This window comes from Carassius carassius, chromosome 50 (genome assembly GCF_963082965.1).
Source record: "Carassius carassius chromosome 50, fCarCar2.1, whole genome shotgun sequence".
Classification (NCBI taxonomy): domain Eukaryota; kingdom Metazoa; phylum Chordata; class Actinopteri; order Cypriniformes; family Cyprinidae; genus Carassius; species Carassius carassius.
The window spans coordinates 19,883,793-19,906,193 of NC_081804.1; the positions used below are offsets into that span (position 1 = coordinate 19,883,793).

Here is a 22,401-nt window from a genome sequence, read left to right on the forward strand (position 1 = left end):
TGCTGGTGAGAGAGGAACACTACTAGCTCTCAGCGCTGCACCAGATCACCTTTTCATGATGAATTATGACACTGTTGTAGCTTTTACTTCAGATTTGTGTGTGAATCTTACAGGAGCTTAACTAATCAGTTTAAGAATTGTTTTGAGATGTCTTATGTCTTATCTGTTACATACATTTTTGATTACACTTTACAATAAGGTTCCTTTTGTTAACCATAGTTAACTACATTAGTCAATATTGACTATCAATGATATTGTTAATAACTTTGGTTATTTTAACTGTTAATTTACTGTGTTACCTACTGTATATTTAATCTGACATATTAAAGAAATTCATAAAATAGTGTGAATCTGAGCATCAATCATTATGTATGCGTGTGGGTTTATGAGGACAACTGGAAAAAGCATTTGTAAATATTTTTTGCTGTAAAAACAGATTGCTTTACAAAAATAAGATCTCACTCGATAACATTAGTTCAATGGTATCAATAACTTAAATTAATAAATGCTAGTAATAAATTAATATAAATATATATTATGTCATGTCTGTGCTGTATCTGTATTTCTTTTAGGACACTTATGTTGAAGTTTAATTTCGGTTTTCATTTCCTGCCTTTAGTTCCTGTTTATCAAGAGCTATCGTCATCTGAGAGTCTGAAAAAGCAAGGCTCCTGATGATATGAAGTAAAATGATGGGTTTGTGAGAGAAACTGAACATTATTTAAAACATTATTACCTGTAATCTAGGGCCTCAGACAAATGGTCCGAAGTGATGTCCAGTTCACTCACAAACCAGTTCACCAGATAGGACTGAATCGTTTGAATCAGTTCTGAGTCCAGTCGGCTTCACAGTTTTGCTCTGTTCTTCAGGCTCGGCCTTGGTCTTCTCCTTCACTGGCTCTATCATGGTGGTCTCCAACCAGACAACCAGACTGAAGAACAGCTTCTATCTTCAAGCCATCAGACTGCTTAACAACCTGCTATCCTTCATCTAAAACCAGAATACATGCTGTTACATACAAGTTTACTTTTATTTTACTTGCACTGACACTTTTTAATATTCCTTCATGTAGCTCTGTGACACTCCACAATGACATTTTAAACACAGCTCCACCCCAATAATCTTTTAGTACCTCAGGACGACTTATAACTCCTAACACTGTCTACCCTTATTGTAACTGTTACTGACACTTATTTGTGTGTAATGCTCTGTCTGTGTCTGTTCTGCCTATGGGTAATGAAGTCACTCAAAAGGGGCGGTCACACTAGACTTTGAACATGCAAAGTTTTTTCGGACGCTGCTGCGAATATGTGCGGGAGCAAGATATAACGGTTTCCCCTCATTTATCACAACATGGAGTAATAAGTGCTTGTACTTTTGCTATGGCGTCGAAAGTGTCTTTTTATATTGTACTCTCTCTCTCTCTCTCTCTCTCTCTCTCTATAAATATATACACACTAGGAAATTTATAAAAATGTGTCCTCGTTCAAATGTACCATCTGTTCCTGTTTCCATTGACTTTTTTCCTTCATTCCTTCTTTTTTTATTTTATTTTTATAATCTTTTAAAGATGTATTATTTAAAATAGGACGCTGCGCTACAGCTAAAATTAGTGTTTCCTTATTTTTTTAATGTCCGTACAGAGAGGTAACGCAGTGACGTATCGATCTTCTACTGGTCCCACAGTAGAATTCGCAGGTCAGAGTTCACCAAACTTGAACTTTGGAATGCAGCCAAAAAACGATTTTTTTTTGCATGAGCTTGTGTTTCCGGTCTGACGCATTCACATGCGTATGAATGGAAGTCAATGGAACGAAAAGTATAGTGTGACCACCCCTAAAGTCTCAGTGCCCTCCACATACGTCTGTCTGTTTATGTCCTGTTATTGTCACTGTATGTCTGAGCTTCATCACAAGCATTTCGATGCCCAGTTTTCCCCAGTGTTAACTATGCAAATGATAAATAAATGCCTCTTGACCTCCAGGCTCTCTCACGCTCAGGTCCTAGCACTCCTTCGCTTCTCCTGGGATCCTTTATCTCCTCCTCCCACCTGGACCTTTTGTTTCTGTTTTGGGAAGGCTGGGAGGTTATGTTTCATCTTTCATCTGTCTGTGCTTCTTGACTCATGTTGTTGAAGTGTATGTATTCTTTCATTATGACTCTAAATCAATTTAGCACCGTGATGCAGTTTGATAAGAAAAGATCACACAATTCATTATAAAGAGCATCCTATTTTAATATATATAGGCCCGGTTTCACAGACAGGGCTTAGACTAACCCAGGATTAGCCATAGATCAATTAGGACATTTAAGTAATTTTTATAAACATGCTTAGAAAAAAACATTACCGATGTGCATCTTAAAACTAAAAAGGCACTGATATATTTTTTAAGATCAGTCAGTGCAAGTTTATTTCAGTGGAAACAGCTCAGACTTACATTTTAGTCTAGGACTAGTCTTAAGCCCTGTCTGTGAAACCAGGGGATAAGGTTCAAGTAAGTTGCTACCAACAAGTTCATGCAAGCGCCGGAGATGGCGACGAGAGCGGGAAGAGCGGAGTGTAGCTCTGCACACGCTGCAAAGGAAAGACAACGTGGCGGGTTAAGCGACAGCTGTGGTGTGAATGAAGAGAATGAAGGGGTTAGTTTAGATGAAGAAGATGAGTCTAATAGCATGAATATTGGTGAGTGGTCTCAGGCTGAACAGATGTCTCAGAAACGTAAAGACAGAGGCTCAGATTCTGAGGAGTTCGCCGGAGGAGGAGAAGGAAGGAGTAAAACGATGAGGAAAGAGGATGAGTACAAAGTTATCTTGACGTTTGAGACAATGGGTGAAATGAGTAATCCAATGCGATTAACAAAGGTACTTAGGAAAAAAATTGGGGAAATTAAATCAGCCAGATACTTAACCAACAATCGGGTAATTGTGATATGCATGAACAAAAAACAACATGATGTGGTGACTAAAATGAAGGAGTTAGGAGGACAAGGAGTTAACATGGTTATGGAGAATGTGGGGAGCTAGTAGAGCCTAAATGTTGCAACTGTGGAGGTCCACACAGTGCCGCATATTTAGGATGTGTAGCGCAAAAACAAGCTGTGGAAGCAATGAAGTACAAATCAGAGCACAATGTTTCCTATGCACAAGCAGTAAAGAAGGTTCAAAATGAACAAGGAAATAGAAGTTGTGAGATACCTCAGGCAAAGGAAACTCCAAACAAGGGTACAGAAAGGTATAAAACAAATGCTGATGCAAGTATGCTTATGATTAGCAAAGTAAGTTTCATTGCATTTATTGCTGAAGTCATCAACTGTACAGCACAAACAAACAAACGAACAGAGAAATTGAAAATCATCATATCTGCAGCAGCTCGTCAGCTGGGAATAACAGAAGTAACAGTTGAGAAAATTCAATATCTATTAGGACAAGCTGAGAATAATGCAAGCTCTCAGGAAACCCCAGATAGACAAAGACTTAATATATGACATTTAAGATAGTACAATGGAATGCTAGGAGTCTGACTGCGAATGGGCAAGAATTTAAGAAGGTTGTACATGAAATGACAGACCTTCCTGATTTAATATGCATTCAGGAGACATGGCTTAAATCGCACTTAGACTTCGTTATTCCAGGGTACTTATCTATTAGGAAAGACAGATCAAGAACAACAGGTGGAGGGTGTGCTATATTTATTAAAAATGGGGTGGCATATAGGGAAGTAAAGGTAGAAACACAATATGAATGTATTAAGGTGGAATTGTGGACATCATTAGGAAAAGTAACAGTAATAAATTATTATAACCCATGTGAACAAATAGCTTTAGTGGAGCTGAATAACATCTGGAGTAAAGAAGAAGGGATAGGGATATGGTGTGGGGATTTTAATGCACATAGTGTGGTATGGGGAAGTTTAAACTCAGATAAAAATGGCACAGTGGTAGAAGAATATATGGAAGATAATTTGTTGGTTTGTTTAAATGATGGAAGTGGGACGAGGTTTGACATCAGGAAACAAATAAAATCATGCGTAGATTTAACAATGGTTTCAGCATCAATAGCAGTAAAATGTCAATGGGAGGTGTTAGAGAAGACATCAATCGAGAGTGACCACTTCCCAATAATTTGCACGGTGGGTTTGGAAATGCAAAGGAGTATGATGATAAAACAATATAGATGGAAATTTGAGAAAGCGGACTGGGAAAAGTATAATAGAATATGTGAGTCAGAACTAAGGAGCTATAGTACAGAGGATGATATTGATAAGGGTACAAAAAAGTTAAGTTTGATTTTAGTCAAAGCAGCAGAAGGAAGTATACCTAAGGTTGAAGGAAATGGGAAGAAAAAAGCTGTTCCATGGTGGAACGAGGAATGTAGTAAATCAATTAAAAGCAGAAATAAAGCATTTAAAGTGCTGAAAAGGACACTGACACCAGAAGCAGTAATAGAATATCAAAGGGAAAGAGCAAAGGCAAGGAAAACAATTAAACAGGTAAAAAAGAAATACTGGAGAGATTATTGTAGTTCTATAGGGAAGGAAACTGATTTAGGAGAGGTATGGAATATGTTAAAGAAAATGATTGGAATATATAAAACCAGAAATATGCCAGTACTTTCAGGAGAAGGAAGGACAGCTGTTACAGAAAAGGATAATGCAGAATTATTAGTCAAAACCTTTCAGAAAGCACATAGTAAAGAAAATCTTGATGAAAGTTACAGAATAAAAAGACAGGAAATTTTAAATCAACATCAGGACTTTTATAATAAACGACCTGATGGCGAAGCAGCATTGGATACTGATTTTAAAATATGGGAACTTAAAAGAGTAGTACACAAAATAAAACAATCAGCACCTGGACAAGATAGAATTTATTATATTATGATTAAACATGCAAATGATAAAATACTTAAAGTATTATTGGATTTATATAATAAGATATGGGTAGAAGGAAGAGTGCCGAAGTCATGGAAACATGCAATAATAATTCCTATAGCTAAACCAGGTAAAGATGCATCGATAGCAGGGAATTACAGGCCAATTGCACTTACATCAAATCTATGTAAATTAATGGAAAAAATGATTGTAAATAGATTAAATTATATACTTGAGAGTAAGGGAGTATTGGCACCTAATCAATAAGGTTTTAGGAAAGGTCGATCAACATTAGATGCTTTGGTAAAGCTGGAAACGGATATAAAAAAAGCTATAGCAGTTAAAGAGGGATTAGTGGCAGTTTACTTTGATATGGAAAAGGCATATGACATGTTATGGAAAGAGGGGTTACTTATTAAAATGAAGAGAATTGGAATAGAAGGAAGAATGTTTAATTGGGTTTTAAGTTTTTTATTTGACAGAACAATTCAAGTTCAAGTCGGTGGTGAAGTATCTCAGATCAAAAGTGTGGAAAATGGAACACCTCGGGGAAGTGTAATTAGTCCTATATTATTTAATATTATGATAAATGATATTTTTGGAAATGTGGCACCAGGAATTAGCACTGGATTATATGCAGATGATGGAATCATGTGGAAAAGAGGAAGGAATATATCTTTTAATACAGATAAAATTCAGGAAGCCATAGAAATAGTTGAAAAGTGGTCAGTCGAATGGGGATTCAAATTTTCAATATCTAAAACGTGTTATCAGATATTTACTAGGAAGATAATTAAAGGGGAGAAAAGGTTAAAATTATATGGGGCTTCTTTAGAGAAGGTGTCAAAATTTAAGTATCTAGGATTGTGGTTTGATGATAAATTAACCTGGAAGGATCAAATAGATTATATATTAAAGAAATGTGCTAAAGTTTTAAACCTAATGAGGGCAGTAGCAGGACAAGACTGGGGGGCTGACAAACAGTCATTAAAGGGCATTTATGTTGGTCTTATGCGATCAACACTAGATTATGGATGCATTGTTTATGAGTCAGCATCATCAACCTTGCTAAAGAAACTAGGTGTCATGCAAGCTAAGGCATTAAGACTTATTATAGGAGCAGTTAAAACCACGCCAATTGCAGTATTGCAAGTAGAAACATCACAAATGCCATTATATATAAGAAGACAGAAATTAGCTATGGCATACTGGATAAATCTTCAGGGACAAAGGGATAATCATCCTGTAAGGGAAGTCCTGAATGACTGCTGGGAAATTTTAAATGTAACCGGTAAAAGATTTGCTTGGAAAATAAAGGGGTGGGTTAATGAAGGTGGTTTAGAATTGATATCGTTTGCTCCAGTAGTGATAATGTCCCCAATTCCACCTTGGCTAATAGCACAACCTGAAATAGATACACAATTACACGAGAATAGAAGGGAAATGAGTGAAGCTGTTAGTTTAATTACATATGTAAGTGAATATATCAAAGACACACATTATTCATTTCTTCAAATATACACAGACGGATCAAAGAATGTAGATAATGGCAGGACAGGAGCTGCCTTCTATGTTACAGAGTTTGAGGTGAAAAAGGCTGGAAGAATAACAAATGGTACATCAATATATACGGGTGAGATGATAATGATTTTAATGGCATGAGTGGGTCTATGAAGTTAGACCTGATAAAGTAATAATATGTACTGATTCAATGGCTGTTCTTAACAGTCTACAATCCTTCGAAACAAATAGAACTGACATTTTATTAGAAATCATGATCAGGTTGTACAGTTTAAAACAAATGAGAATTATAATTCGATTTATGTGGGTACCAGCACACGTGGGAATTCAAGGGAATGAGGAAGCAGACAAAGTAGCAAAAGAATCATTAAAAATGGAAGAACCAAATATAAACATATCACTCAGTAGATCAGAAGGTAAACAGTTAATTTTAGAAGCGTGCAATAAAAAATGGCAGACAGATTGGGATACATGTCATAAGGGGCGGTATTTTTATAGGATTCAAAAAACGGTAAAGAAAAGCAAAATAAGTCTCAATTTAAGTAGAAGAGAACAAATTATTTGTACACATTTACGAACAGGACATTCTAATTTAAATTACACTTTACACATTATAGGGAAGCACAACACAGGTTTATGTGAGGTTTGTTTGGTAGATGAGACGGTAGAACATGTTTTTAAGGAATGTAAAGCATATGAAGAAGAAAGGAGGATTCTTAAGGAAGATCTTCAAGCAGTAGGTTGCCGGGAATTCAATATAACTAATATATTAAATGATAGTTCAAATTCAAGGAAACCGATAAATGTAGTCATAAAATTCATCAAGAAGTGTGGGTTATATTATAGGATATAGAAATTAGTTCATTCTTTTCACACTCCATCACAGTAGGTGGCGGTATGCACCTTTGAAGTTGGTTCGCAACCCGCCATAAAACCAAAAGAAGAAGAAGAAGAAGTTCATGCAAGCTAAGTTTTTTCCTCTTTTGTTGACAGTGGATGGCGCTGCAGCGATAAAGAACTCTGTGCTCGATTAGTTCACTTCCGCCACTTTTTGAACGAGGAAAACAAATCGAGCTGAATCATCGCGCGCTCAGTGGATAGTCGCCTGGTTTATAGCAAATATGGTGAGAAATTATCATATATACCGTTCTAACTAGCGTACAGTCTTCTGTTGGATTGTATATTTGATCCCTTTTATTAGAAGTAGAGTTTATGCAGTGTGCGTTTGGAGATGTGTAGGGCGTTATGAGTGTATGCGAGGTAATGATGAGCGTGAGTAAGCGGAATGCTCGCAGCATGATACAGAAACTCTCACCGTGAACAATAAATATCAGTCTCTGCGGTTTATATACTGGTGTTTGTAAATTTACTTGTCTTTTTCTAGAAAATAATGGTAGTTATTTATTTTTTCAGGCGATTAAGATGATTCTGTGTGTGGCTCTTGAATGAGGCCGCAGCTTTCGATTTCGTTCTCCGCCAACAGAAGCTGCACGACGATCAGAAAGACCATTTTAACCCAAAGATATATCTGTGTGTTCTTAAACTCACAACATCGATCGCAGAAAACTCTCGAGAAATATCTGGCCCGTATTCAATAACTGTGCAAAAAAAAATAAAAAAAAATAATCGGTTTCATGTTGTCCGGAACGGATGGACTGGATAACGTTTTCAGTAGAGTTTGCGCATTACAGTAATAACAATTGTGCCCAGAATATTTTATATATATATATATATATATATATATATATATATATATATATATATATATATATATTATTATTTTTTATTTTTTTATTTTTTTTTTATTAAACTTAAATGTTTCACTTTAACATACTTTAAAAAGTCGTTATGATGCACTAAAATATATTTCAATTTAATTTGTGTATACCTTATTTCGTGTTTAAAATGACATGTTTTTAATAATTAATTTTCGTAATTTTGAATAAAACGATGAAATTAAAAATTGTATATGTTAGTCGGCACATAAAATGAATATCATTTAAACCATGACAAAAGAATATTGATATTAAAACAAAAATTTAAAATGGACTTTAAGACAAAGTGCTCTTTTTTTTTTTTACAATTGTAGATAAGTGTGTTAACACTTAAGTGGCCCTTTATTTCAATAATATATTATCTGTAAGTACTGTGTTTTTTTTTTTAAATCTACTTTTAAGATTTTAAGTACACATTGAGTACACTGAAGCGCACTTCTTTTTCTCAAGGACAGTCTGAGCATATCTGGATAGTAAGAGTTAATAAGAGTGTCGATCTACCTGATGTTGTTACACCATTTCAATCATTATGCTCATTTTTATATACTTATTTTTCAGTTTCGGAACCAGTATGACAATGATGTGACCGTGTGGAGTCCGCAGGTAATTTCATCATTCTTTAATTGTCTAGCTCACGCTTGTGAAGTCGGCGTGTGTTGTGTTGTTTATCTGTGGGGTTTGTGTTCAGGGTCGCATTCATCAGATCGAGTATGCGATGGAGGCAGTAAAGCAGGGTTCAGCCACCGTCGGCCTCAAATCACGCTCTCACGCTGTTCTCGTGGCCCTCAAGGTACTCCCACAAGTATACTACACTCTGTTACACCTCATCATTGATCCCTCGAACCGTGTGTCTGGTTGAGAAGAGCTTTAGCAATCTTAACAAGCACATCTCAAAGCCCAAGCACCAGTAACACCTTCAGAAAACCCTGTTGAATGTGTTTGTTTGTAGAGAGCTCAGTCTGAACTGGCCGCCCATCAGAAGAAGATCCTGCATGTGGACAGTCACGTGGGCATTTCAATCGCAGGACTGACGGCAGATGCCAGACTCCTCTGGTAAGCGGGAAGCCATCATTTCAACATCTGTAGAGATCTGTAACGATCAGGCACTACAGATCTTTGGCTAGCGGCTTATTTAATGAAAACTAGGTTTTGAGGACTGAAGTGCATTCCTATAATGGATTGCACTGACAAAAAGTGTGTCCCTCACAGCCTCGTTGTTAAATTCTGATCTTGAATGTCTCTTGTGCTCTTCCATCGACGTCTCCTGTCATCAGTATCTCACTGTCTCTCTCTTTCTGAAAAGCAACTTCATGCGGCAGGAGTGTCTAGACTCCAGGTTCGTCTTCGATAGACCTCTTCCTGTGTCTAGACTGGTCTCGCTCATTGGAAGCAGTATCCTTTTAGCTTGCCGCTCTGGAGAGCTGTATCTCGTCACTGCATTTACTGTTCAGTTGAAGTATCTTCAGACTAGTGGCTATATTTCTTGAACGCTGTTCCCACAGAGACTCAGATTCCCACGCAGCGGTACGGCAGACGGCCGTATGGAGTGGGGCTGCTGATCGCAGGATATGATGTGAGTACAGAGGTCGAGTGAGGCAGACGTGTTCAGGTGAAGCAGCGTCATGTTCAATGATGAATTCTTGCTGTGTTTGTGTATTTCAGGACATGGGACCGCACATCTTCCAGACGTGCCCCTCAGCCAATTACTTTGACTGTAAAGCCATGTCGATCGGCGCTCGCTCGCAGTCGGCCCGCACGTACCTGGAGAGACACATGGAGGCGTTCCTGGACTGTATGTTATTAAGATACACTTTACATCACATAAACGCCAAGATGGCACATTAAAAATAATACTTTAAAATAATATACTATACTAATATACTATATTTATAAAAATTGTAGAATGTAATGTTTTATAGACACTTAAATGAGAATATGTTCTTTCATTATATATATCATAATTATATATTCTTATTCTTTTATTTAAATATAATCTTTACATTAGCTTTAGTACGTTAACACATCAAAATAAGGATAAAACATAATGATTTGAAATGTGTTTTAAAGGGGTGGTTCGGGATTTTTGACATCGGACCTCGTTTTTAGGTCAGCCTGGTTGTTATTCATCAGTGGAGACATTTTTTTAAAAAAATTATCCAGTCCTTATATTTGGATAGTTGGCCGATGCTAGGCTAGCGCGAGTCAATGGGTATATGTTAGCCAGCCATTAAAAACCGTTTTACCCACTCCACAGTGCACCAAACGCAAATCAATTATAACACTAGACTATCGATGCAAATGTCTGTTGATAGAATAATGTTAGAAATCAAACTTACCTTTCATCTCAATGATCCTAAAGGAACTAGTTTCTCAGCCGCTGTGGAATTTTACTTTGCTCTGCTTATGTGATGTTAGTGATAACAGAGAATGTCTAATAGGACGTAGACGGGCTCTGGTGATAATCAGTGTGCCAGCGGCAGGTAAATACACTTGCGTCATGTGTGGACCGGCTCACTCTGTTGCCTAGGTAATCAATATCACTCCGCTGCTGCTGTCAACAAGGCTTATGATTACAGGGAACAAATTATAACTAATGCAATGTGATGAAAGGTAAGTTTGATTTCTAACATTATTCTCTCAACGGACATTTGCATCGATAGTCTAGTGTTATAATTGATTTGCGTTTGGTGCACTGTGGAGCGGGTAAAACGGTTTTTAATGGCTGGCTAACATATACCCATTGACTCGCGCTAGCCTAGCATCGGCTATCTATCCAAATATAAAGACTGGATAATTTAAAAAAAAAAATGTCTCCACTGATGAATAACAACCAGGCTGACTTAAAAATGAGGTCCAATGTCAAAAATCCCGAACCACCCCTTTAAAGTAAAACTTTAAGTACTTCAGTGTGTTTAGAAACAGTCATGACTTAGTGCAGTTATTGTGTAGATGCATGCGTTTACATTGTACGTATTATAAAGTTCTCAGCATATAATTAATTTTTATAGTTACCTCTATAATTACAATAATATAAACTGGGGCCTGAAAGTGTCTCTCTTTAAGTACACTTAAGTGGCCTTATATTTCATTAATATTATATGGTTACACTTTATTTTAAGGTGTTCTTTTTACAGTGTAATTATAGTTTTAAGTACGGAGTAATATTAATTAACTACTTGTACTTACTGTTTGGTTAGTCTAAGGGTTAGGGTTTGTTTTAGGGTTACTTGCATGTAATTATGCATAATTCTTATAGTAAGTACTCGTAACGTTTAACAACGACACCTTAAAATAAAGTGTTACCTACTGTATTATCTTATATGATAACTTTTTAAGATTTTAAGTACACAGCAAATCAGTGCAATTTCTGTTCAATACACTCAAAACAATGAAGCGTACTCTTGCATATATAATCTTGTCCTCGGTGAGTTCAGAGGGTCATGGTGCAGATGAATGTGGTCTTGTGTGCAGGTAATCTGAATGAGCTGGTGCAGCATGGGCTGCGTGCGCTGCGCGAGACTCTCCCCGCTGAACAGGATCTGACCACAAAGGTTTGATATTTCATCCTGTCGCTGCACTCACGCTCATTACCACTGTTACCACACGTGACTAAAGTCTGGTTTCCTCTAGAATGTGTCCATTGGGATTGTGGGAAAGGAAATGGAGTTCACCATCTATGACGATGATGATGTGGGACCATTCCTGGAGGGTCTGGAGGAGAGACCCCAAAGAAGGGTAAGGATTATTACGTTTGTTTGCAGGTGTTTGAGGATGTGTGATCTTGATCTGATGGTGTTTGTGGACCGCAGGTGGCCCAGCCAGCAGATGAAGCGGCTCCAGCTGTACCTGATGAACCCATGGAGACCTAACATGTACTTCTGTCTGTGTCACTTAAAGTTGACTGGAGCTTCTGGAGCTCACTGAGATAAAAATAAAAAAGTAACATTTAAACTCCTCACACATTATACATTGCACACTGAAACCTTCATTTTCTGTCTGTGAGTTTAAGAGTAATAAAACCGTTTTTGATTCTTTCTGAGTGTTTTTGTGCTTTCACTGTGGAGGTCCATTGAGACTACAACAGATTATTTAATAATTACACTCAAAATCCTGATTGCCATTCAATGCACTTTCAGTCAGACTGACATTACCATTGTGTATTTGAAGATAATGTCTGTTCCTTTGCCAGAAAATGCTTCATTCGACATGTTTCACGTTCATGATGTAAGCCCATCTTTGCCCTTAGTGCAAATTAGAAATTAGAAAGAAATTATAAAAATAAGAAATAAGTAGAATTTTATCTTTTAATAGCACTTAATATCTTTTCTTAATCTAGAAAAGACAAAACTGTTTTTTTGTACTTGAAGAAAACAGAAATAACGACTTTATTTAGCAATTCGTGTCCATTAACAATGTGTCTCTCCCCATCACCGGAGCTGAATGCATTTCTGTGTCAGCCGCGCAACAAGGACATGCTGTTTTCATTCAAAATAAAAGTAAATACAAGCAGAAACCGTATCCTTGTGGTGCGACTGACACAGAATAGCATTAGCTGCTTGCGTTCAGAGGATGTTCTCCAAAATGGCGCTACGGTGATGCGGAGAGACACAGAGGGGACTAATTGTTGAATAAAGTTTTTTTTGTTTTCATCGCGTATAAAAAGTATTCTCATTGCTTCATAATGTTACGGTTGAACCACTGATGACATCTGGACTATTCTGACAATGCTTTTCATATTTTTCTGGACCTTGACAGTGTATTTTACTTGACAGTAAATGGGACAGTCACAAGCCTCCCGGTAATCATCCAAAATATCTTAAATTGTGTTCCAAAGATGAACAACGCTTTTACAGATTTGGAATGACATGGAGGTAATTGAGTAATGACACAATTTTCATTTTGTGGTGGAGTATCCCTTTAATTATAAAGGGCTCCTTTATAGTTTAGAGCTGGGATCCTCAAATCTGGCCCAAGAGATCCGCTTTCCTGAACCAAGAACACCTGAGCATGCTAATCAATGTCTTCAGGATCATAAGACAATCACAGTTCAGTGAGTTTGATCAGGGTTGGAGCTGAACTCCAGGGCAAGATTTGAGTAACTGGTTTAGAGCATATAGCTGAGGTATATTTTTATTCCTAAGAAAATTGTAACTATAATTCAATTTATTTAAAGAAAGAGCTCAGTAAACCGCTGATTAATAATGCAATAAAAGCATTTTTATGTTTAGCCCCCCACCCCGTACCAAAACCGCGAGCTATTAACTGTTTTTATACAGTCTTTGGGTATTTATCCTAACCGTAATACCATAAGTTTGTGTACCGTTACCGTTGAATTATATATAACCCCCACCAAACCCGCTGTGGGAATTCTCATTTCAAGTTTAACTCAAAAGTTGGCAGCCCAGAGGATATTTGTGTTATTTGACATATTTAATTATTGCAATCATATTCTGAATTCACATTTGCGCGAATGAGATCCTAACAAACTGCATCACAGTGTGAAACAGCAGTTTCAGAGCAGAAAGCCCTCCAGCAGGTGATGAAAACTGCCCAATACATCACGGCTGTTCAGCTGCCCTCCATCAGAGACATTCAGCACAAAGACTTGACAACCACTTGCATTCAGCTGGCCTCTGCCTCCCTCCCTCAAACATTGCACTTATTTGTATATTAATTATTGTATATACACATATACATGTATATATTTACATTTATTTTTATACATATTTGCTATTTACACTTTTCATTGGATCTGTACTTGTAATCTTATCTAAATGATTGCTGACATTTAGTCTAGAAGTACAGTAACATCATGTTTATACAGTGCACACAACTCCTGAACTCTCTACATGGGCACAGGACAGCTGTCAGTGAATAAATGAAAACAACAACAAAGTAACCCAAAGTAGGCTAATTAAAACATAATGCTATACTAGCTACTTGAAAAAGTAATCTGATTACATATCTCACCATACTCCCTACACTCTTACATTCTCCTTCAGACAGGAAAGACATGACATCTCTAGAAATGAGCAAACTATACTACCTTCCACAGATCTAACGCCTCAGATCCTAAATGCATTGTTTAGAATCAGAATGAGATTAGTAACAAATAAATGACAGGAAGTCAAGTCTATATGGACCAGTAATAACTGGCTGTTATTAAGCCTCTCATCAAAAAAACACAACTTGACCCCAAAGAACTAGTTAATTATAGACCAATCTCGAATCTCCCTTTTCTGTCCAAGATACTAGAAAAGGTGGTATCCTCACAATTATATTCCTTCTTAGAGAAAAATGGTATATGTGAGGATTTCCAGTCAGGATTTAGACCGTATCATAGTACTGAGACTGCTCTCCTTAGAGTTACAAATGATCTGCTCTTATCATCTGATCGTGGGTGTATCTCTCTATTAGTTTTATTGGATCTTAGTGCTGTGTTTGACACAATTGACCACAACATTCTTTTGCATAGACTTGAATACTTTGTTGGCATCAGTGGAAGTGCATTAGCATGGTTTAAATCGTACTTATATGACCGCCATCAGTTTGTAGCAGTGAATGAAGAGGTATCATATCGATCACAAGTGCAGTATGGAGTACCTCAAGGCTCAGTACTAGGGCCGCTACTCTTCACACTTTATATGTTACCCTTGGGAGATATCATCAGGAAACATGGTGTTAGCTTTCACTGTTATGCTGATGATACTCAGCTCTATATTTCTTCGCAACCCGGTGAAACACACCAATTTGAAAAAATAATGGAATGCATAGTCGATATAAAAACTGGATGACGAGTAATTTCTTACTGCTAAATTCTGAAAAAACAGAGGTGTTAATTATAGGACCTAAAAACTCTGCTTGTAATAACCTAGAACACTGTCTAAGACTTGATGGTTGCTCTGTCAATTCTTCATCATCAGTTAGGAACCTAGGTGTGCTATTTGATCGCAATCTTTCCTTAGAAAGCCACGTTTCTAGCATTTGTAACACTGCCTTTTTCCATCTCAAAAATATATCTAAATTACAGCCTATGCTCTCAATGTCAAATGCAGAAATGTTAATCCATGCATTTATGACCTCAAGGTTAGGAGATTATTGTAATGCTTTATTGGGTGGTTTTTCTGCACGCTTAGTAAACAAACTACAGCTAGTCCAAAATGCAGCAGCAAGAGTTCTTACTAGAACCAGGAAGTATGACCATATTAGCCCGGTCCTGTCAACACTGCACTGGCTCCCTATCAAGCATCGCATAGATTTTAAAATATTGCTTATAACTTATAAAGCCCTGAATGGTTTAGCACCTCAGTATTTGAATGAGCTCCTTTTACATTATAATCCTTTACGTCCGCTACGTTCTCAAAACTCAGGCAATTTGATAATACCTAGAATATCAAATCCTTTTCTTATTGGCGCCTAAACTCTGGAATAACCTACCTAACATTGTTCGGGAGGCAGACACACTCTTGGAGTTTAAATCTAGATTAAAGACCCATCTCTTTAACCTGGCATACACATAACATACTGATATGCTTTTAATATCCAAATCCGTTAAAGGATTTTTAGGCTGCATTAATTAGGTAAACCGGAACCGGAAACACTTCCCATAACACCCTATGTACTTGCTACATCATTAGAAGAATGGCATCTACGCTAATATTTGTCTGTTTCTCTCTTATTCCGAGGTCACCGTAGCCACCAGATCCAGTCTGTGTCCAGATCAGAGGGTCACTGCAGTCACCCGGATCCAGTACGTATCCAGACCAGATGGTGGATCAGCACCTAGAAAGGACCTCTACTGCCCTGAAAGACAGCGGAGACCAGGACAACTAGAGCCCCAGATACAGATCCCCTGTAAAGACCTTGTCTCAGAGGAGCACCAGGACAAGACCACAGGAAACAGATGATTCTTCTGCACAATCTGACTTTGCTGCAGCCTGGAATTGAACTACTGGTTTCGTCTGGTCAGAGGAGAACTGGCCCCCCAACTGAGCCTGGTTTCTCCCAAGGTTTTTTTCTCCATTCTGTCACAGATGGAGTTTCGGTTCCTTGCCGCTGTCGCCTCTGGCTTGCTTAGTTGGGGACACTTCATCTATCGTGATATCATTGACTTGATTGCAAATAAATGCAAAGACACTATTTAACTGAACAGAGATGACATAACTGAATCCAATGATGAACTGCCTTTAACTATCATTTTGCATTATTGACACTGTTTTCCTAATGAATGTTGTTCAGTTGCTTTGACGCAATGTATTTTGTTTAAAGCGCTATATAAATAAAGGTGACTTGACTTGACCAGTAATAACATTCTACTACACTAACCTTTGGGATCATATCAATGGCACAGGAACGTCCACATATATGTGCATCATGCCAGATCTCACAGTCTGTAAAACATTTATTAGATCATGATAACAGCAGATCTTCTCTTCCAAACTAATAACATGGTTTTATTCCATTAAAGCCCTGTTTACACCTAGCTTTGGTCGAGAATAGAGCCTCTGTAAACCAGGGAAATGAATGAAGATGAATGTTTCGAAAACCACAATCCACTCTTAAATTCAGATGTAGGTCACAATGCAGGATGTTTGTTTAGAAAGAGTTTATAGAGGTAGTTCAAACCAGCCCTCCTGTTTTAGTATCCCCTTTCTTGATGTGTCACATCTGAGAGTTCAGTATTTTTTATCATCAGGTCACTGATGAACTCTTCATCTCAATAACTAATGAAGTTGCAATTCACTGGATGGAGAACCAAAGAAATAAACGTCAGATGTGAGTTGTGAGTTTGTGGTGTTTTATTAAGACAACATGCAGCAGTAAACGATAGACATTAATGCAATCATGCAAGTATGAGAAGAGAACTTGACTAAATCTTGAACAAAAGCATCACTCTCAATGTTTGCTACACAAGTAATGAGATGAGAAGCACAGAAACAAAACTAAAACTAAATGGAATACGGACAGAGCTTTCTGTGATCATGTGAAAACAGTGTAAAAGACCTGTTAAATGAATTTGTTGTACATTATGGGTTGTTGTTTTTTTCCATATTTGAGGTCCAAGAAATTTGAACACAAGTGAATATTTTTCTCATTTAAATCCAAGTTCTGCAATTTACAAGATGATTGGAAGTTTTGTGGTAAATGCAGCGGGTCAGTAGATACTTCCTGCAGCTAAAATGCCTCATGTTTCTCTGAACACAAGAACTCTGTTTGCATATTGTTTACAGTATGAACACAGGCTGATGTACCTGTACAATAGAGGATATTGATCATCAATACTCATCAGTTTAGAGCTGTAAAGGGCTCATGTGTGACATGTTGACACAGCTGCTCTTTTCTGTGTGTCTAACAAACACCGTCCACTGAGAGACCGTGGAAAACATTTAGCGCTCAATATAAGGTGAAAGACACCCATGCAGCAAACGAATCTTCAAAAAAGCAATGCATTGTTATTATTTAGGTGGTTTATTGTTTGTTTCTCTGCCTGATGATGCTGTGTTCTGACACTGGGCCGGATGTGATGGCACTTCCTATTAGAGTTTCTGTCTCTGGCTGTGATTGGCTGGTGGAGTTACACAATGAAATGTCCTCTATCTTTGTGTTTCTGTTGCCGTCTGTCTTTTCATCGTGGTCACTGAGAGACTCTTCATCAGGACGCTTCATCTCCGCACTCGTCTCGTCTCTCATCTGAGCGTTTGCACTCGTGTGAGGTGAATGAACACAACAGAAACGCTCATTAATCTCTTTCCCACCGTTCTCAGGAAGACCTGCAGAGATAAGATGCTACGTTACACACCAATCATGAATAAAGTCTGCGAGGATGTGTAAATGATGAATTGATCTGCACATCTCACCGTCCCACTCTCGGCCGCAGGAGTTGTCAGTGTTTGCTGGGACTGTGTCCACGAACTGTCCCTCCTGCATGACGCGTGTGATCTCCTGCAGCTGGTACAGTAACTGCTGCTCCTCATCCATGGCCACCGCTCCTCCAATACTGCACCAAAGCCAACACACACGTCACATCGAAACACACACACACACACACACACACACACAGAGACAGATATCCACACCTGTCTGAGCCAGCGCTGGCTGTAGAAATGATTCTCTCGATCACATCCTTCGTCTCATTCAGTCTGTCCTGCAGCTGAGCCAACTCAAAATCAGCTGAGAGAGAGAGACGGGATCCGTTAACCCGACACAGACAGAAAGACGGGCACATACTTGTTAATGTGTTTATAATTATAATATAATGTGATGTCCAGGTGTGTGTATGTGCTCATACTTATTTTCCTCTTCATGTTTTCTGATCTGACAGCAGTGAATCGGCTCTTTGGAGGTTTCGCTGTTTTGTCTTTGGACGTGATCTTTAACAGACACAGACAAACACTTCACATGTCATCTGAGCCTCCGGCTGTAACATCTGAGATCTAGGAGTGCTGTCTCACCTTAAACAGAATGTAAAGGATGTAGAGTAAGATCCCGAAGCCGTAGATGGGAATGATCTGCCCTGCGAGGTTGGACTTTCCTCCAGTGCTGGCTCCAGTAGCGGCTCCTTTGGCCCGGGCGATGGCTTCAGGGTTGTGGGCTTTGGAGAAGTGCCTTCGCTCCTCAGATACAGGTGCTCTGTGTGGCATGGGAGGAAAGTGACCTGCGGGCCCTGCGCGAGACATTCACACACTGCCATCAGTGTTTACATTTCATTATCACCAGGGCTCCCTTTCATCTCATCATATAAATATCTACACTTATGCATTATATACATACTTTACCATACAGTTTTAGAGCTCCACTGTTTATTTAAGGTTTTTCTGTATGTAAAAAACATTTAAAAATATATTTCATGTAAAGCTGTGTATTACTAATACACATAAAAACATCGTTTCAATATTTATTTGCCGTTACAAAAATTATTTGTATTTATGTACAAAATGTATTTGTTAAAATGTTGGTTATAGGTCCATATCGCTGATATCACTGCTGGTCTAGAACACAATGCAGTGCCTTTCAAGATTTAAATGCAGAACACATTTATTCTTACCGAATCTAGACAGAAAGAGATTGCGTACTAATGAAATAAAACGAGTCTTGTAATAATAACAATGCTCGTGTACCTTCGGTGTGCGGTGTGTCTCTCTTTCCTCGCGATAAAAGCATTTTAGGCAGCAGAAGCGCGACGCACAGCACCACGCATGACACTACAGTGAGCTTCTGAAATGTCGAAATAGACATGTTTAATGATATCTGATTTCAGAGTGACTCGTCTCGGGAGTGACCGAAGCACCTCTGTAACTGAATCTGCATCTGTGACGCGCACCTGCCCCCAGCATCACATATAAACAGCCTCTTCATTTCCGGAGTGCTGCCATAGAAACTGAATATAGCAGACAAAATGACGAAGTGGCAGAGGTTTATTAGTCTCCTTTATAATTCTGTTATCTGAACTTTTCACTGTAGTGTTTTCAGTTCAAACAGAAAACAGTTTGTCAACGGCATCGTTGTATAAATACTGTCCAGTGCGCGGCTGAAGCGAAAGGTCACCTGAGAACTGTGGCTTTCCTCAGCGCTGATGAAGATCACAGACGTTTGTGATTATTTTTATTTAATTACATATAAAAGACCGGGGCATGTTTCAATCTTTATGTCATGTGCCAATCGTTGTGATTGACAGGTTTAAAAACGTTTACAAGTTTTATGTACAAATATAGTAGCATAATATTCTTCCTCCATTGAGTGTCATTCCAGCGTCACAGAAAAACGATAACATTAAACAACAAATGTGTGACACATACGTAGAAAATGAAATAAAAGCCTTGTCGAAGGTGTTTGGAACATCTTAATATCCTCCTGACAGTCTTATACAGTCTGTGAAGCTGATTTAGGCCTACGGATGTTTTGGTTGATTTATTTACTGTATGTACACAATTAGACGTCTTGGATTAAATGAGAAAAAAATATTAATAATAATAATAATAATAATAATAATAATAATAATAAACAGAATATGAAAGAAAAAATATTAACGCTTGACGGTTTTTAGTAGTAGTTTTTACTCCAGTCTGCTGGCGGCGCTCTCTCGTTGCGATCCCACTCGACGCGATCGACACGCATTATCTCGCGAGATCACAGGACAACTTCCTCTTTGCGTTCTCTGCCGCTGCCATGGTAGGTGCTCTAGGAGAGCTCTCTGTGTTATCACAACTTTAATCTTTCTCAATCTTTTATTAAAGAGAGTCAGAACAGCGTTGTAATTTCTTGATGTGGTTCTATATCATTTTAAGTATGATTATCAGCCTGTATTTTGTGGATGTGTATCGAGATTGAGATATTTTGACGGCATTGTTGAGCTGTGGCGGCGTTCGCGCTGCTAGTGTCCGACAACTCTTTGAGTTGTGTCTCAGATGTCAAGTGAAATACCGCAGAATGTAAACTACAACGAAATAAATGTGTTTTCTCAACAGCCGACCAAGAAGTCTAAAACTAGAAAGCTGCGCGGGCACGTCAGCCACGGGCACGGGCGTATCGGTCAGTAACACGTGAGAGAAATGTTCAGACGGGAGTGTGAATCCTGTGTGTTTGAGCCATTTACGACATTAATCTGTGCCGTGTTGGATGTTTTCTGCAGGCAAGCACAGGAAGCATCCCGGTGGTCGCGGTAATGCTGGTGGGATGCATCATCACAGAATCAATTTTGACAAATAGTGAGTAAACTGAAAATCTTCAGTGCGGTTCACTTGTTTCATCCAGTCACGAAACGAAGGAAGCAGCCAGACTGTTCAATTGAGTAGTGTAGGTTATTAGCGAGTGTGTTTGTACTGCAGCTTCAGATACTGCTCGGTGTCAAAACCGAGCCATCAGTGCTTGACCATCTGAAACAGGAGTGACTTTCCTGGAAATGTGGGGAAATCTGTGCTTTATAGGGACTGAATAGTTTTAATAATTTTCAGGGTTTCTGTAGGTCACAAATATATCTTAAATACTCGTGAAATTCGGCCTTCCACATATTAAGAGCTTACATGTCTTTATAGCACAAACTGTCAAAGTCAAGGCTTTAATCCTGTAAAGAATTATTTAATCTTATTTTTATGGTGTTTTTCCAATACAAATATCTAAATATTCTTCGATCAAGATACATTTACTTTAGATGAGAAACTAAACAAAATTAAATGTAATGCTTTAAAACAAGAACAACTATTTTCTGATTCCATTAGCACCTTGATAGATTTTTGTAATTTGAAATCAGATGAAAATAGAGGAACATCACTTTTTTGCAGTGTGATCAAAGTAGAGTACATGGTTCTTTCCAAACTACAGGTTTGCACCAGAGGTTTTCAAGCCTTGGTTTTTTAGTGATGTGATTTAAGCTTAGTTGTTTACTGGACACTTACATGTGTTTCTTTTCTCCGTTTAAAAGTCTCGAATTTACTTTTATAAAATCTGCAGAAACCCTGTTTGGTGTAATAAATAAATAAAAATTTGACTAGAAATAGGTTTTTGTGAACAAGTGATTTTAAGTTCTTGATCTGGAGAGTTTATTGGTGTTTGTTTTCTAGTCATCCAGGTTATTTTGGTAAGGTGGGCATGAGACATTACCACTTGAAGCGAAACACTCTCTTCTGCCCCACCATTAACCTGGATAAGCTGTGGACACTGGTCAGCGAGCAGACGAGAGTCAACTACAGCAAGAAACCTGACGGGCCAGCACCCATCATTGATGTCGTGCGAGCTGTAAGTGCTTTAGCTGCTTGACATAAGATCAGTAGCATCACCTCTGGGATCATGCATTTTGAAATGCTTCATATAAATGTATATTTATTGTGTGTGTTCCTTCATGCAGCTGCATTGGTGTGACCTGCAGTGTGTCTCTGGTTCCAGGTGAAAGGATGTGCTGATATTGTGGTGTTTTTCAGGGCTACTTCAAGGTGTTGGGCAAAGGCAAGCTGCCCAAGCAGCCGGTCATCGTGAAGGCCAAGTTCTTCAGCAGACGCGCCGAGGAGAAGATCAAGGGTGTCGGAGGAGCCTGTGTGCTGACCGCCTAAACTCCTTTTGCTAAATAAAATATCTGAAAAGTTTAACTGTTCATGTTTTTTTTTTTAATACATTTACATTTAGTTCAGTTTCTTTCATCCTGATGGAAGCCTGGCAAGAGATCATGTGTATTGTCTCTTATAAAGGATTTTGAAGTCATCTGAAGGTGTTTTTAGCCTTAATTTTTATCAGTAGTTTGTAGC

At 38.2% G+C, this 22,401-nt stretch overlaps 3 protein-coding genes across 3 annotated transcripts; 2 read left to right on the top strand and 1 right to left on the bottom strand.

Moving 5' to 3' along the window:
* Window positions 1-7,405: 7,405 nt before the first annotated feature.
* psma1 (proteasome 20S subunit alpha 1) lies at window positions 7,406-12,201 on the top strand. The gene is made up of 10 exons (XM_059545757.1): window positions 7,406-7,516; window positions 8,726-8,770; window positions 8,856-8,957; window positions 9,117-9,220; window positions 9,471-9,559; window positions 9,670-9,740; window positions 9,830-9,959; window positions 11,639-11,718; window positions 11,798-11,902; window positions 11,977-12,201. The coding sequence occupies exons 1-10, from the start codon at window positions 7,514-7,516 to the stop codon at window positions 12,034-12,036; spliced, it is 789 nt and encodes a 262-aa protein (XP_059401740.1). The 5' UTR covers window positions 7,406-7,513; the 3' UTR covers window positions 12,037-12,201.
* A 4,746-nt stretch (window positions 12,202-16,947) lies between these two features.
* Window positions 16,948-19,736, bottom strand: ric3b (RIC3 acetylcholine receptor chaperone b). Its single transcript, XM_059546532.1, has 6 exons — window positions 19,285-19,736; window positions 18,619-18,830; window positions 18,456-18,537; window positions 18,244-18,337; window positions 18,025-18,164; window positions 16,948-17,937 (listed from the first exon to the last, which is right to left on the bottom strand). The coding sequence occupies exons 1-6, from the start codon at window positions 19,400-19,402 to the stop codon at window positions 17,636-17,638; spliced, it is 948 nt and encodes a 315-aa protein (XP_059402515.1). The 5' UTR covers window positions 19,403-19,736; the 3' UTR covers window positions 16,948-17,635.
* Window positions 19,737-20,538: 802 nt separating this feature from the next.
* Window positions 20,539-22,245, top strand: rpl27a (ribosomal protein L27a). Its single transcript, XM_059545791.1, has 4 exons — window positions 20,539-20,695; window positions 20,796-20,871; window positions 21,724-21,898; window positions 22,081-22,245. Exons 1-4 carry the CDS (start codon window positions 20,572-20,574, stop codon window positions 22,207-22,209), a joined length of 504 nt encoding a protein of 167 aa, XP_059401774.1. The 5' UTR covers window positions 20,539-20,571; the 3' UTR covers window positions 22,210-22,245.
* Window positions 22,246-22,401: the final 156 nt, after the last annotated feature.